At 41.3% G+C, this 15,817-nt stretch overlaps 1 protein-coding gene across 4 annotated transcripts in view; it reads right to left on the bottom strand.

The window, feature by feature from the left end:
• Positions 1 to 15,817, bottom strand: part of Dicer1 (dicer 1, ribonuclease III) — a 70,805-nt gene that overhangs the window by 41,427 nt on the left and 13,561 nt on the right. The window contains exons 2-9 of one of the 4 annotated variants that reach the window (XM_051150924.1): positions 14,767 to 14,811; positions 12,658 to 12,723; positions 11,664 to 11,761; positions 5,050 to 5,237; positions 4,266 to 4,428; positions 3,331 to 3,461; positions 2,648 to 2,782; positions 1,845 to 2,005 (exon numbers count right to left, since the gene is read on the bottom strand). In XM_051150924.1, coding sequence (XP_051006881.1) covers positions 1,845 to 2,005; positions 2,648 to 2,782; positions 3,331 to 3,461; positions 4,266 to 4,428; positions 5,050 to 5,193 — 734 coding nt within the window. In that variant the 5' untranslated portion in view covers positions 5,194 to 5,237; positions 11,664 to 11,761; positions 12,658 to 12,723; positions 14,767 to 14,811. Of the gene's footprint in view, positions 1 to 1,844; positions 2,006 to 2,647; positions 2,783 to 3,330; positions 3,462 to 4,265; positions 4,429 to 5,049; positions 5,238 to 6,428; positions 6,537 to 11,663; positions 11,762 to 12,657; positions 12,724 to 14,766; positions 14,812 to 15,817 lie in introns of all 4 variants that reach the window. The other 3 variants (XM_051150932.1, XM_051150918.1, XM_051150941.1) reach the window with 3 other exon arrangements.

Raw genomic sequence — 15,817 nt, forward strand, 5'->3', positions numbered from 1 at the left:
ACAGGAAAGAAACAAAGACACCAAATTGGAAGATGTCTGGGGAACTAGGGAACACTTAAGCTAAAAGATTACTCCGTGCTATTACATAAAAGTTCCAAGATCTTCTACTCCCCAAAGCCTCCCTTAGTACAAGCCAAGCAAATAAACTCAGTCCAGATAAATGGAATTTGATAGGACTTTAAAAGCATACATGGTGTATGCAAGGACATCACAGCTGTGTTGGCTGAGGCACATAAGGGAATAATAGCCTATCCCAAAGGCTGGAAGATTCACTAGTCAGGACATTAGACTACTCTGCTGTGAACCGAATGTTACAGTTACCTACAAACACACTTCCATACTCACTCTCATTTCCCTACTAATTTATATAAGGCTTCTGACTGAGTTTCTTTGCTGCTGCTGTTATAAAACACCCTGACAAAAGTAACTTAAGCGAGTTATTCCGGCCCACAGTTTAGGGACACTGTCATAGTGACAGGAAACTGAAGCAACTGCTCACATCACATCCACGGATACCTATTTTCAGCTAGCTTTCTCCTTTTTATTCAGTTTAGAACTCCAAACCCAGGGAATGAACGGTGCCACCGGCTTTTAGACTGGGTCCTCTCACCTAATTAGCTCAATTAAGATAACCTGCCAAAGGCTTGTCTCCCAGGTAATTCTAGATTCTGCCAAAATGGCAATTTACACTAACCACCACAGCTCCTTTCTATAAAGGTAAACCTATCAGTCAGGCTGTGTGCATGTGTCTGTTTCCATGTCAATTAAATTACAGAAGATCAAAAATGTTAACTCCTCAAACAAGACAACCTACAAATCACAAACAGCATTTTCTTCAGAAACCTGCAACCAATTTTCAAAACAATAGGGTGTTCTCAAATATGTAAAGTATCCTGCTGAATTCTCTAATAATCCTTCAATGCACCCTGAGAGATGTCGAGGGCAGAACAACAAAGTACACACACGTGTGGTGGCACACGCCTTTAATCCCAGCACTCAGGAGGCAGAGGCAGGTGGATCACTGTGAGTTTGAGGCCAGCCTGGTCTACAAAGTGAGTCTAGGATAGTCACAGTTACACAAAGAAACCCTGTCTCAAAAAAATAAAACAACCACCAAAAAAAGTCCATGCTGATGGTATGTCCTTTACACTGAAAGTACGGTCCCCACCCTAGCAATACCAGGGAAGAGGAAGGGCTGACTGTCTTAGGGTGACTGTTGCTGTGATGAAACACCGTGACCAAAAGTAACTTGGGGGAAAAGGGTTTATTTTGCTTACATTTCGTTATCACAGTTCATCGTCGAAGGAAGTCAGAATCTGGAGACAGGAGGTGGTGTAAGCCATGGAGGGAACAGCTTACTGGCTTACTTCTCATGGCTTGCTCAGAGAGCTTTCTTTTTAGAGTCCAGGACCAACAGCTCATGGCGCCACCCACAATGGGTTGGGCCCTCCCCCACTGATCACTAAGAAAATGCCCTACAGGCTTGTCTGTGTACAGCTCAATCCTCTTTCTGGAAGCATTTTCTCAATTGAGCTTGCCTTCCCTCAGATGACTAAAGCTTGTGTCAAGTTGACATAAAACTAGCCAGAACACTGACCCCCCCCCCCCCACAACACCACCACTGCGGATGGCCCACCCCATCTGAGGCTTTCTGCAGAAACAAGAGCAACTGATTGTGCTAGCAGGTAACTGTACTTTTAAAAAAAAAAAGACTTCTTGGTCTTGCTCATTCCCTTCAGCAGCCATTTGTTCACAGAAACAGGTACCAAAAGCAAGATTCAAAGACACCCCACTGGTCATAACCAGTCTTCTCAAAGCCAAGCCACTCCCTCAGAAGTGCGTACCTGTCTAGGACCACCAGGTCAGTTGCAGTCTCAGCATTGCTCTTAAGAATCTTCTCCAGTTTCTGAATCTTTTCTTCCAATTCCTCTGGATCACATTTCCCATTTAAAATGGAAGCAGTTAGTCCCAAAATTCGAGGGCACGATGGACAGCTTTCACAGAGCTAACATAATAAAAGATATCGACAGTAAGGACTCGTCATGCACTCCAGATTCAAACACAGGAAAACCACTGACAAGTACTAACACCCACGTCTGTGGGAGCAGTAGCATAACACTAGATATTACTATTTTTTTTTTTTCTTAAAGATCTATTTCTCAAAAGGGCACATTTGGATACTCTTAAAAATATAACAATTGCTATTATGATGTTAGAAACATAGGTTATAGATTAAATGAATTAATTCATAGATTAAATGATTTAATTTTAAGATCCGTTCACTTGTATTACTAGAACCAAGTTCCCAATATTGGTAACTAACCCCATTGCTTTTTCAACCTTTTTTCTTTTAATTAAATTTTTTTTGGTTTTAAATACTGCATTAAGACTGGCTCAGCAGTTAAGAGCACTAGTTGCTCTTCTAGAGAACCCAGGTTTGCCTCCCAGAATGACTCATAACCATCTGTAATTCTAGTCCCAGAAGGGCCTGACACCTCTGTGGCCTCTGAGAGTACCAGGCACATATGTGGTACACAGACATACATGTGGGCAAACTCCTATACATATAAAATTGTAAAACTGTATATACTTGATAACTTAATAACTGACCATGAATTATTAAAGTTGATAAAATCTAAAAACCTACCTTCATAATTTCACGATAAGGATGGTCTAGAATCGCAAGATGACACTCATCAAACACCAAAAGGTTAATGTCTGACAGTGATAAGTAACCATTTTTCAAAACATTCAAGGCGACATAGCAAGTCATAATGAGAACCTAAAATAAAATTGACATCAGTACACAAATGTCATTAACCTGCTTCATATACCTCTACCAGAGATCAGAGTCAGTATATGGAAGTGAGGATTATGAAATTCATGGGTCAAAATTAAAGGAAAAAACTTTACAAATGCAAACATTGGACCCCAGCTGTAAACGATGAGAGTATGGGGAGAGACTATGAAGAAAAAGTCCTTAGAAAGGAAGACCATGTCCTTATGACAAGTCATCAAATCACCTTCAGGTTCCCAGCCATACCAAGAAGAATTCACACTGCTTTTAATGTTTCCCCCAGTGAGCTGACAGGCTTTTCTGAAAGATTAATACTCTTTGGACAGCCTGTGTTCTGTGGACAGGCTTTATTTATGTGGCTTCATTCCAATATGTGAGAAACACCAATATTGGTAGGCTGTCGAAGGCTCACTACAAAGCAGCCCTCCGCTGCATGTCTCCTGGCATCACACACAAGCCCTCAGCTTGTGTACATAAGTACACAGCTTGTGTACATAAGTATCTGTACAGGGACGCGTCTCTGCAGGTCTCACCTGGTGCTTAGTAAACTCTTGGCTCCATTGCTCCTTTGTCCAAGATGCACTTGCTTCTAGGTTTGAGTACTCCCCAACCTTCAGATCTGAGTGAGTTCTGACAGCTGACACTTGTTGAGCAACCTGGTTTGCTGACCACAGCAATAATATGTAAATATGAACAATGTGCCACATTGACTTTCTGAACAGTTAAAAAAAATTATCAGTTGTTGTTATACTTAGCCACCCATTTTTTTTAATAGCTAATTTTAACATCATAGCTCCAAGATCACCCTTCAAAAGCCCTGCCCCTTCCTCTTCCATCACTTACTCTGACAACTTCATACCCCCTTCACAGCTGACAGCCAACCTAAGACTAAATCCTCTTCAGGCTGGAAGGGCACCAACTCTACCCCCGTCCCTCTTGCTCTCCTCAATGAAACCAGGTCAATCCATCAAGAAATATTGTGCAAATCACAATATGCTGAGACTGTCTAAAACACAAAAGATGAGGTCAGCATGGGCTCTCAGGTTGTGCTTTCATTTTGCAATCACAGTCAAGCAGACATCAGTATACTAAGTTGACTCAACAACTTTAAAGCAGCATGGAACGTTCTAAAGCCACTACAGGAAAAAAAATCAAAGATCAAGTAGGTAGGTTCCCACCTCTAGCCAGCTGTCAGCCTGTTTTACGGAGCTAAAATTATCAAGAACGAAAGTAATTTAACAACTCAGCCATCTCCCCAGAATAACCCCCATCTAAGAGAAATGCAGAGTCTGAGCAATGAAAGGAATTCTACAAGGGAGAATGGTATTTTGGCTAGCAGGGCTTGAGTAGCCAAGTTATTTGTCCAACTCCCTTTACTTTCAATAATTTAATATCCACAGAGATAACAGTTTAAATATGTAGTCTCATCCAATTTTCTCTTCCCATTTGGGAAATGATGTTTGATTACCAGAGTTGACGAGGAACACGGTCCTTTTTGCCTGTGGGTTGAGGTCACCCCTGATCTGATGGGCCAGCTCTTTGGTGAGCAGGACCGCGATGAACGTCTTCCCTGAGCCGGTGTTCAAGCAGACAATGGTGTTATGGTCCAGAGCCGCTTCCAGCAGCTCAACCTGAAACATGGGAAAAGATCACACACTTCTTAATCATGCACCACACATAGGAATTGGCTTGTTCAAAATAGAAAATTTCCCTGTTTTCTAAAATCTTCTGCAGACAACTTTGCAAAAAGAAACCACTGTCTTCACATTTACTCAAGAAGAGCAGGGGAGTAATGGCTGCCCCACACAGCTGTGCTGCTGTAAACACACATTAAAACGCACCGCCAACTTAAGAATTATCTCTGCACATGTTTTCTTTCTAGAATAACACATAGGACAGAACCTACACCTGGTACGCTTCTACCAGCTCAGGACTGAACATTTTCAAACCAATCTCCATTCCTACCCAGCTCATGAGGACTGGTATGCTCAAATGGATGTAAAGAACAGTGTGGATTTCAAGGGGGTGGAGGGAGACAAGGAACTAAGAAACAGAATCAACTCAACAAATCAATTTCCCAGCAGATGTTAGAAGAGAAAAGAACAATTAAAAACAAAAATGTTTTGAACAAGAAAATTAATCAGAAGAGGGAGGCCTGAAAGGGTAAATGAGTTTTATAAGTTGTGTCAACTCTATACTAATTAATTCCATTTTAGTGAAAAATGCTCCAGTATTAGTGGTTTAATTAGTACCTGGTATTTTCTTGGCGTATAAATGTTATCATGAATTGCTTCTTGTTGCCATGGCAGTCCAAAGAAAGGACCCATTGGTGAGGAAGCAGGGGTCATGAGCTGCAGGCCTGCCATGCTGAGGGGCTGCAAAGCAGGGCTTTTCATTCATCCAGTGTTTCTTTCATTGCATTTTGTTCTAGCACAGCTTACTACAAAAGGGAAAAAGAGACCATTACACAATCATGCGGGGTTAAAACAAAAGAAAGCACAGGAACAAGAGAGACATCAGACCACCATTCCTCCAAGCCTTTTCAAGTTCCTCTTGGGTTGGCTTGGTCTTTCTTGAGATCTAAGAGGATGGTTTTTAAAGTCAAGCAGTCTATACTCAACCTGGCAATCCTATACCTAGAAACTTGTTTAAAGAATGAACCAGACAAGTGCACAAATAGATAAATATATTCATTTGTATTGTTGCATTCCTGAAAAATAAGAAGCAGCTTTAAAATCTACTAGTAGAAAACTATAGTAACTATAGCTAAAGGTATAGTCAAAGAATCTAACAAAACATTTTAAATCTACTCAGTTCTCATGTGAGTAAATTTAATGGCAAAGAACAAGGTCCAGAATAAACCTTTAAAAGAAAATGTGTCTCATATGATGCCTTATTAAACATATACATACATGTAAGTATGTAATATACATGCTATAATGTAAAGTACAAAAAATATATATATAAATATACCCTGTAAGTTCTCTAATGTTATACTGACAAAATGATGAGTCAGCATACAGGCAGGCGTTAAAGATGTGAACACCTGAGCTAGTTACATTGCTTTATTAAAAGGCAGAGAATAGATGGGCGTCGTGGTGCACGCCTTTAATCCCAGCCCTCAGGAGGCAGAGGCAAGCGGATTGCTGTGAGTTCCAGGCCAGCCTGGTCTACAAAGTGAGTCCAGGACAGCCAAGGCTATACAGAGAAACCCTATCTCAAAAAAAAAAAACAAAAAAACAACAAATAAAAAGAACCCTGTCTCAAAAAACAAACAAACAAAAGGCCAAGAACAGGCTGTTTTGCTTAACTGACAATCTCAACTGCACAGCTAAAACATGTACATTTAAAATTATACCTACCCCCGATAAACTAAATGTATGACATTCCTTAAAAGGAAAATCTTCTAAGTACTGTCCCATTTTCATATATTCTTTTCCAGAAGTAAATTTCACTATTTAAGCTGGCAAAATAAAAGTAGATCTTTTAAGAATGTTATGTGTGTGTGTGTGTGCATATACATGCATGCCAGTATGTGCAAGTGTAGAAGTCCAAAGGTCAACACTCCATGTCATCTTCCAGCTCACTCGTTTTTTTTGAGACAGGAACTCTCACTGAAACCGGAACTCACCATCAGCTACACTGGTGTTGTAGAGCACTGTCCTCTGCGCTTAAGAGCCACCACTCTCACTTACAAGACACCCCCAAGGCAAATCTTGCTGAGTGCTGACCTATCCTCCTAGAAGAAGGGGAGAGGAGGACCAGTGGATACTTACCTGCAATTCCAGCTGCTCCCTCCTACACCTCCTGCCATCTGTGTGGAACCCTGCTTTAATTACACATGGCCTCAGGAGGTCTAGTGGAAGGTTCCTATGCAACTATAGGAAGCTGTCATCCATGCAGGAGTGAGAGTTTCCAGTAGTGTGGCTGCTCTGTGGTCACTCACTCTCCTCTAAGTGATGCCTCACTGATGCTCTGTAAGTGTGCCCACTACACTCACTGGCTTCTCCCAAGTTGACTTTGGTGGTGTTGCATTTTGGTTTGGACAGAGATCTCAAAACGTCTGACAAAGTCTGCAGGATCATAATAACTGGCTGGCCACTGATACCTCAGGATCTGTCCATCTCTATCAGCAACCACCACATACACATGGCCCATCCTGCCCTCAGTGCTGGGGTTACAGAGCAACTACAGTGCCTGGCTTTTACAGAAGTGCTTGGGATCAAAAGGTCAGGTCCACATGCTCCCACTGAAGGCACTATACCCCCTGGGCTATCCATCCCCAGTCCAATCTTTCTAAAAGTCTCAACCAGAACAGAAGGCTAGGGTGTCAAGACTCTATGTGAAAGCCTATCAATCGCTAGCTCCCTGCACTGAGCAGAATTTACCAATCCTGCACTTGGAAGTTTTAGCCCTCTCTGGTTTGTGCTGTTCATTGGCATTACTCTGAGACCGGAAGAGAATTCAGCTCTAGAGCTTCCTGAAAACCAAACACTCTGCTTCCTAGTCTCTTTCATACCAAGGAACAACACCACACCCTTGTTTCAGAAACCAAGATGGCATAATTCAGCTCTGTGCCCCTAGCAGGCCTCCTTCCTTTGTTTGAAAAGGGCAGTAAGAATGATACTGAAGGCTCGGTCCACGACTCCTTCAAGGCACTGCTGTACCTGGCTGTAAGGAAACAGCACAGGGCACTGAGGACCCCCGCAAGAAAGCTTGCCCACAGCAACAAAGATTTTCATTCTCACTACCCTTTTCAAAGCAAGGAAGCATGCAAGGGGTACAGAGCACTCCTGGAGAAATTAGCAGGACATCACTCCTCCTCCTCTTCCTCCTCCTCCTCCTCCTACTACTACTACTGGATCAAAGAAACCATATTCCTCATGAGAAATAATCAACTCACTTTCTATTGGAACCAAAGTCTAAAAGCCATTCCCTTTGCCCCGCACTGACACCCACAGCTCCAAATTTCACACACTCAAGCATCTCACATGGAAGTGTCAAGTTCACCTAGCTTCTAAAAATGAAGAGGCCACCCTGAAGGCCCACCAAATAAGGCAGCATTTCCCTGAGCTTCCTGGCTTACCACCATTCTGAGATGCTTACGTCACAACCACATTGGTCTAGGAACTCTTGACCTGAAGCCTGGCCCCTCACTTTTCACACAGCACACATGCTGACCTAGGCTCATCAGAGCATTGTGGAAGGTTTCAACAAGACTATATCCTGGGGAACAAGAATCTAAAAAGGAGAAAAGACAGAAACAATAATAGCCAACACAACTTCTTCCACTTCCAAACACTATGCACATAAGACCAGCAGCTCTCTCCTGTCTGGAACCTTCCCCGCTTCTTTTCTTCTCAAATAGACAACCTTAGTAATAATAACAATCCATCTAGAAAAATGATCTACAAAGGAACTTAAGTATGCTCCAATTTTTAAAACAGAAGGAAACTATTCTTCAAAACTCAGTATCATAAAATACAGAAGAAATTATGAAAATGTGCTGCGTCCAAGAAGACTGTAGGAGGCATGACACCAAAACACAGTAACTAATCTCAGGGTGGATCCCAGATGACACCTTTTCACAGTGAAACTGGATATTCTAAGGAAGTGTGATGCAGCACACGCACAAGGAACTGACTGTTACAGTTGAGCTCACCTGCACATCTACTGATACACAGCTCCCATGCTCTGGTGTGGAGAGAACTTTAACAAGTCACACTTAGCAGATTCAACTGTACAACATATATAGTTGTTATCAGCTGCAGCCCACTGGCAATTGGAGCTCTAGAACTTACTCCCTATCAAAATTTCCTCACTTCTCCTACCCTCTTACCCTTGTCACCTATGCTCTCACTTTGTCAGAAAACTGTCTACTAAATCCTATATATAAAAGAGACTGTGCAGTGTTTGTCTTTCTATTGCACTTAGCATAATGGACTCTATGTATTATCACAACTGTCAACATTTCCTTCTTTATCATTATCAAATCAATCTCTCTCTCTTTCTCTCTATCTCTCCCTTTCTCTTCCACCCCCAACCCGTGTGTGTGTGTGTGTGTGTGTGTGTGGGTGTGTGCGTGTGTGTGTATTTGTCTGCCCACCCTTTTGTTGACAGACACTTAAGTTACTTCCGTATTTTGGCCCCTGTGAATATGCTATAATAAGCATGCAAATATAGATATCTGCATTTAAGAATGTCTTAATGCTGATCACATTGGTAAAGGCATTACAAAAAGTGAATGAAAAGGGTTTTTTTTTCCTTGCACTGCAGATAACGTGTTAAGATCCCCTGAGGGTGCCACCTTCACCATATGTGTGTCAGTGGATAGCCATATTCTTGGGAATTCACTGAGGCACTGTGGACGGGGTCATAACGTCTGGAAATCACACAGGGTTTGAGCAGAAGCTACACCAATACAGACACTAGCCCCAAGTGAAGCTGAACAGGGAAGACATGCATTTGTTATGCTGTTCTACTTCTTGTACCATCAGCCCTTTCTTTTCTGAATGCTATTCCTCGTGTCTCATTGTGAGTGTGTGCATGTGACGGTATGTGTGCGTGTGGGTGTATGTACACTCATCTGCTGACAGACACAGGTTAAACTTTAGTACTGTGGTGTGAATAATAATGCCGGAAACATCCAAGTAAAGCTAAAAGTATCATCATTCAGAGATCTAGTTCTATTCACAAAGCATAGTACTGGGGTCCTTTTTAAAAAGTTTACATTGTAATAATACAAATAAGTACTTTGTTTCTTTTAGAGACAACAGGTAATTCTGTGACTATCACTCAGAATCCACTTTCCATTCTCCCCCTAAATAAGAGTACTGCCTAAGCCTGTGTATTCTTTTTATTTTTTTGTTCTTTGAGACAGGGTCTCTCTGTGTAGCCTTGGCTATCCTGGACTTGCTTTGTAGACCAGGCTGGCCTCAAACTCACAGCAATCTGCCTGCCTCTGCCTCCCGAGTGCTGTGTATTCTTAAACAGCTGCTCACTGAAGCTGCCAAGGCTGTGTTTCAGACTTTCTACTATCTGCCAGTCACCTAGCCCTCAACCCAGGGCACATGCCTCTCTTTGGGAGTAAGACCTGATTCATGCTAATCCAATGACAAAGGGATTGAGCCTTTCAGTCAGCGACTGAAATGCAACTCTTCCCCTGTGATCATGGTTCAAGACCGACAGCCCTGTCTGCTGCTGAGGTCATCTGATAGCCAGGAAAGAGATGCACTTCTAACAGTGACACAAAAGAAACGTGGTCACTGGTAACATCAGTGAGCACACACTCACTCAACCTCGAAGCCCAGCCTAACAACATGAGCCCAAAACATTAGCCTGCAAATCCCCTTACTGGGTTAACACTAGTTGACTTTTATACAATGCTGAACAAATGACAATGTAAGTCACTATTACTGCTTCTATGAAAAGATCTAGATTTTTTTTTTTTTTTTTAAAGAAGAAAAGAATAGAAATAAGAGGAGGGAAACAAGAAAGAAGTGGGAAAGTCAGGGCCATACCAGAAAGAAAGCCATCAGACTAGAAACCTGAAGTCCCAGCCCTGCAGCCAGCCAGATCACAAGCTAAAAGCTTTGTTTCCAGCACAACATTCAGGAGTCCAGCACAGTTCATGCAAGAACCACAATGACCTCCATTTGGAAGCTGCCGTGATTTCTGAAGTTTAGACATTCTCTCCTTATTTGTCCTTATATGTATTTTTTAAACCACTAATATCCATAAATTATTCTAGAACTTTAAAAAAAATACTTAGCTTTGAAACATCTATTATTATTTAACATCTACTATTTAAAATGACTGTGACCTTGACTTCAGGAGCTGTATGTTTCTTTTCCTCCTGTCACCCACTGTCCTAAACCACAGCTGGAACACAATGAACAAACTGCGCAAGTTTACAGAAAGCAGAGTCAGCTGAGTGGCACAGCAGCTTCCTCTGGCTTTTACAACATAACCACTGTACATATGTGCAGATACAGACTCCCCCTCTGTTCTTCCTGGAACACAGGCTCCCTCGGAACAAGATGTTGGTTCCATTTTTCTGTATATATTAAATCTGCTGCTCTCATGTTCCGTGTGTGTGTGTGTGTGTGTGTGTAAAATTGAGTCAGAGATTCATGAATGGCCACACAATAATGTACAGAATACAATCATGGGCAAGTCAGTGCACTTTATTTGGTTTGGAAATGAACTGTTGCCTGTCCCTGATGGTAGAGGATAAGATTTTACGAGGTGGAAGATAGCAATTGAACCCTTCCAATTATATTTTCCATAAGATCATAATATTTAGTTTTTATTCATTTTATATATGGTGGCTGGCCCCAGTAAAACACATTCTATTTAAGGAAAACAAGCCGAAGATTAAAACATCAATAGGTAACCTAATCATGAAATAACAGAAAAACCTATAATTCTGCCAACTTTTACTTTCTTTGGCATGTTTCAGTTAATTATGCTTTAAACTTAGCCATAAGTGAAAGGCCCAGAATCCCTGATAATATACAGGAGTTTGAGTCTCACAGATGAACCATCATTAACTTCTTTGGCAGAACCAAAGGATTAACCCCAAGTGACTATTTTCAGTTTCGGGTTTTATTTATTTTTTATTTTTGTCAAATAATCAACACTCATGAAATTGGCAAAGCTGTCTGCCAGCTCCTGTGAGTTACTCACTTAGCAATGTGTAGTGAGGTGGGGTACAGCGCAGGGGCAGAGCACTTACCTAATACAAAGCAAAGTCGTGCTTCAATACCCAACACCACAGAAAGAAAAGCCAAACAAACAAAAGAATAATGTAAAAAAACACAAAACCAAGCCCTCATCCTCTCCACAGACGACAACCCAGATTTACCGTTTTAATGTCTGCGAGCTCTGTGTTGCTGCTGTCTGAACTGCATTCTGACATTGTGATAGGTTATGGGAAAATCACAGCATGCCCAAGCTTCTGCTCTAAAATAAATGCAGAAAGTCGAGAATAAGAGTTCTGTAAAGGGAGCACACAGCAGAGTCCTACCCAGATGAGGAACTGAATAGCAGGCCATTATTTTCTATCAACTTTTAAACAAAAGACATTTGGGTAATTTTTGGGTGCCAAGCCTTCTTCTAAAACAACGAACAGAGAGTGAGTGACAACAAAGGAAACCCTGACCCACAGAAAGAGAAAGCTACAGCCAAGCTCAAGGAACAATTTCTAAAGGGACATAGGCGACTCAAACACTAATGACCATGCTTTACAGATACAGAGAAACAAAAAAAGGAATGATGAATTACCTCCTAGGTTCACATTTACAAAAAACAAAGATCACCAGAAGAGGTAGTTGGCCAAGAAATCCAAATAATCTTATAGTAAGTCTTTAGTGTGTTCATGAAATCCAACAGTAATTACAATTTAACAAATAAAATTAAATACACGCTCCAAGAACTATTAAACTTGTTCTATCCATCCTTTCATCAAACTAGTTTATTAGATAGTTCAAGACTAGAATTACAATGCTAGTGCTGGGAAGAAATGTAAATATGGGATGGCTTTCCTAGATGATAATTATTATGATTCAAAAAGAAAGGAAGAAAAAAAGAAAGTATAAGGAACTGCTTACTGTGATCAACAAACACTGATCTTATTAGCTATGAACTGGGCTTGGCTGCTTAGTTTCTCCACCTACAATGCCATCATACACCAAGGACAGGCCAATAGGCAGCTGGCTCTTGTCACTCATTAATCCTGAGTCTTTTGAACACTCGTGGGAAGGTAAATTCTCATTCTGTTCACTTGTTTGTTTGATAGCTAGTGGTTAATAAATCAGACTGGGACAACCTTAACACTACTTTAACAGACAATTATTTACCTCGAAATGCTGACTCTAAGTTCTTTCAGAGTTTCCAAGTCTGTTTTTATGCATAACCTAGGTAACCTAAAAGCAATCAGAGAGAGTATTTTAGAAGACACAACTCATTAAAAATAAAAACCCAATGTTAAGAAATCAACTAGTTAACAAATAGCTACTTGATCATTTTTTTATATTTAACATCAGAACAAAATTCTTCATAAAATTATCTACTGAAAGATAAGAAAACAGTAGCTACCTGAAAGAGCTACCTGCTATAACCAGTATTAGGTTCTCATACAACTGTGAAACAGAAACAATGCTGTTGTGTGATCCAGTTAGATGCAAGGAGAATGCCTGGCAGAGCACCACACATTTCCCTGCACATAAGACTACTTACTGAGTGTATGACAAGTCTATAGCAACACATGTCTTCCTACCTCCAGCCTATCTGTCTGCCTTCTAATGCTACCTCATCCTTCACTGGTTTTTGTTTGTTTGGGTTGTTTTGTTTGTTTGTTTGTTTTCTTTCACGAGGCAGGATTTCTCTGTGTCTCTCTCTCCCGAGTGCTAGGATTAACACCCGGCTCTTCACTAGATTTTAAATCACATTTTATATGCCACCCAGTAAGATGCAAAGATCATATACACCAACATGCATTGTCAGAACATGGACCACGAACAAAACTGTGTGAGGAAATTTCTGAGACCTCATGAGAAAACTCCACATAACCAAGACAAGTAATCTCTGTTCCTCCATAACATGGGCTGTTCCTCGAGAATGTGTTTTCATGCCCCCCCCCCCGCCCCCTCAGGTGTAGCAGATAGGAGTGAGCTCACTTTAGATCACTCATTACAACTGGCTATTGTTGTTTGGTTGTTTGTTTACATGCTTTTGACACCTGTGGCTTGTCCTCTGATTGAAATGCCTTACTCATGTGACTCTACCTAGCCCTCAGAGTATAGAGTCTCAAGTTGGTTAGTGAATGCAACTCAGCTCACCTCGTTTATCAGCTCCATTCTCCCAGGTTCTACCACCTCGAGAGAAGTAAACAATGAGTGATGGGTCAGGCTCTAGTCCATTTCATACCTAGCCTGTCTCTAGCCATCTTCTAACCAAAAAGTCAACCAGTATAGGATTATCTAATTATTTAGCTGCACCAGTAGATAATCTGTATACACACAGAAAGGCCAACTAGCAAATATAAGATAGCAACTTACATTGGTAACAAAAAGTTAATATGTCATTATCTAACTTTAATTGATAATAAGACCTTACAAATCTACAAAATCCTGTTTCATGGGTCCCCTTACGATAAGCTCCAAATGAAACTAAATTTTAATACAAACAAGAAACTCCCATCAACACTCAACTACAGCAGGTTTGGGTTAGGGTTAGGGGTTAGGGTAGTAAGGCTGTATCCTTTGGGGTGCAGGTAGAGGCAGACAGGCCTTCCAGTCCAAAGCTTGCTACAAGTACAACTTCCTGGTATGAACTTCAAAGCAAGTTACCGAATCACAGCGATTCTGCCACTGCTAACTTTACAGATTCACTTCCCACTCATCCTACTCGTGAGCTCCTAGATACAACTTGCATAAGCCCTGGTAAGCAAGAGGGGAGACTCAGCACGAACTCCACAGCATTAACATGCAGCCAAACATGTTAGCACTGAAACATTCCCCAGGCACTATGGGGATCTGAAGCCCTACAGCAACCAAGTCTACATGACCCAGCATCAGCCAGGGAGCCCAAGGGAGCTTGAGATGATCACTTGGCATGGGGTGAAAAGAGTGAGTTTTCATAAATTGGCCTGTTGGCATCAGAAGAAACTCCTTTTCCTTTGCTTTTTAGAATTCCTTTTTCTTTCCCCTTCTGTGTGTGGAAACTCAAGCTGCTAGTGCCCTCACTACAGACAGTTCTCCAGAGCCCAAGCGGTATCTCTGAAATATTACAGGGAAGGGAACAACTAGTGTCCTAATATGTCACTTGACTCCCAAAAACAAAACTACCCTCTCATCAAGCCAGAACACTAGAAAGCTTACCTTGAAAGCATAGATGGAATGGTCTACAAACCACTAAAAGCAAAGTAATAATGAAATAAAGTCAACAGCTGCAAAGGAAAGTCTTACCCTGTGGCCAGCCAGAGGAACTGGGGTTCCTGTTGACTGCAGGGCCTGGAACAGACAAGCAGAGTGTGCCATACAAAAGACATACTTCAAGAGGCCAGAGTCTTATTGATGGTAGTGTGGCTCAGTGTGTGTGTGTGTGTGTGTGTGTGTGTGTGTGTGTGTGTGTGTGTATGCATATTTATATTTATATGTGTGTATATATATATTATTTTCTTCCTTTCTACTAGTCACATAGGTCCTGTTATAGATCACCTGTTCTCAGCTTCAACAGAAGTTTCCCCACAAAAGAATTTGTAGTTTCCCTACTGCCTGTTGTAAACCCAGTTTGTTCCATTCAAGTTGCACTGCCTCGCGCTGTACTCAGAGCTATCTCAACATCAATTCATAGGACCTTTTTGCCTCCAGTTTCTGGACTTGGGTTTATAGACACCACTTAAATATATAATGATCATGTTTCTTCCTGTCTTCAGAGTTATCCTTGATGCACACCAGCCTAGTTTAACGTTGTTCAATAATGAAGCTGTCTTCTGTTTCTTCTACCTCTGTGTAAAGAATTCCTGTGTTGGAAGATTTTTTAAATTATGTTTCTCCAACATGGCTTTAAAATGCTTTAAACACAGCCCAATTCTCAAACAAGATTCATGCCAAATACCAAATTCTGTTTCTTGGAACTTAAGTTCTCGAGAAACCATAAAACACGTTCCCCAACAGCACAGAGGGAGGAAGTTTAAAAATAAAGATGGAGCAAAGTAGGACAACACTTGCTAAACTAAAAAGGAACCCAAAAATCCAATGGTTGATATTGGTTAAAACCCCTCCCAAACACCTTCCTCTTCTGAGTTAGTCAGGACAATGTCTCAGCTGTCCTTAAGGACAATGCCCTAAGTCAAGCTGAGGCTCTGCCCTCTTCACACTAAGGTAGTCAGCAGTCTGTCTTTTTTTTTTTTTTTAAAGACAGTCTTTCTTGTCTCTCTGGTATCTTTATCCAGCAGGGAACACATCAGATAGGTCAAGGTGTATCTCTAACACTGTTGTTGCCTGGCCCAAAACA

The sequence above is a fragment of the Acomys russatus genome, chromosome 1 (assembly GCF_903995435.1).
Source record: "Acomys russatus chromosome 1, mAcoRus1.1, whole genome shotgun sequence".
Taxonomy (NCBI): domain Eukaryota; kingdom Metazoa; phylum Chordata; class Mammalia; order Rodentia; family Muridae; genus Acomys; species Acomys russatus.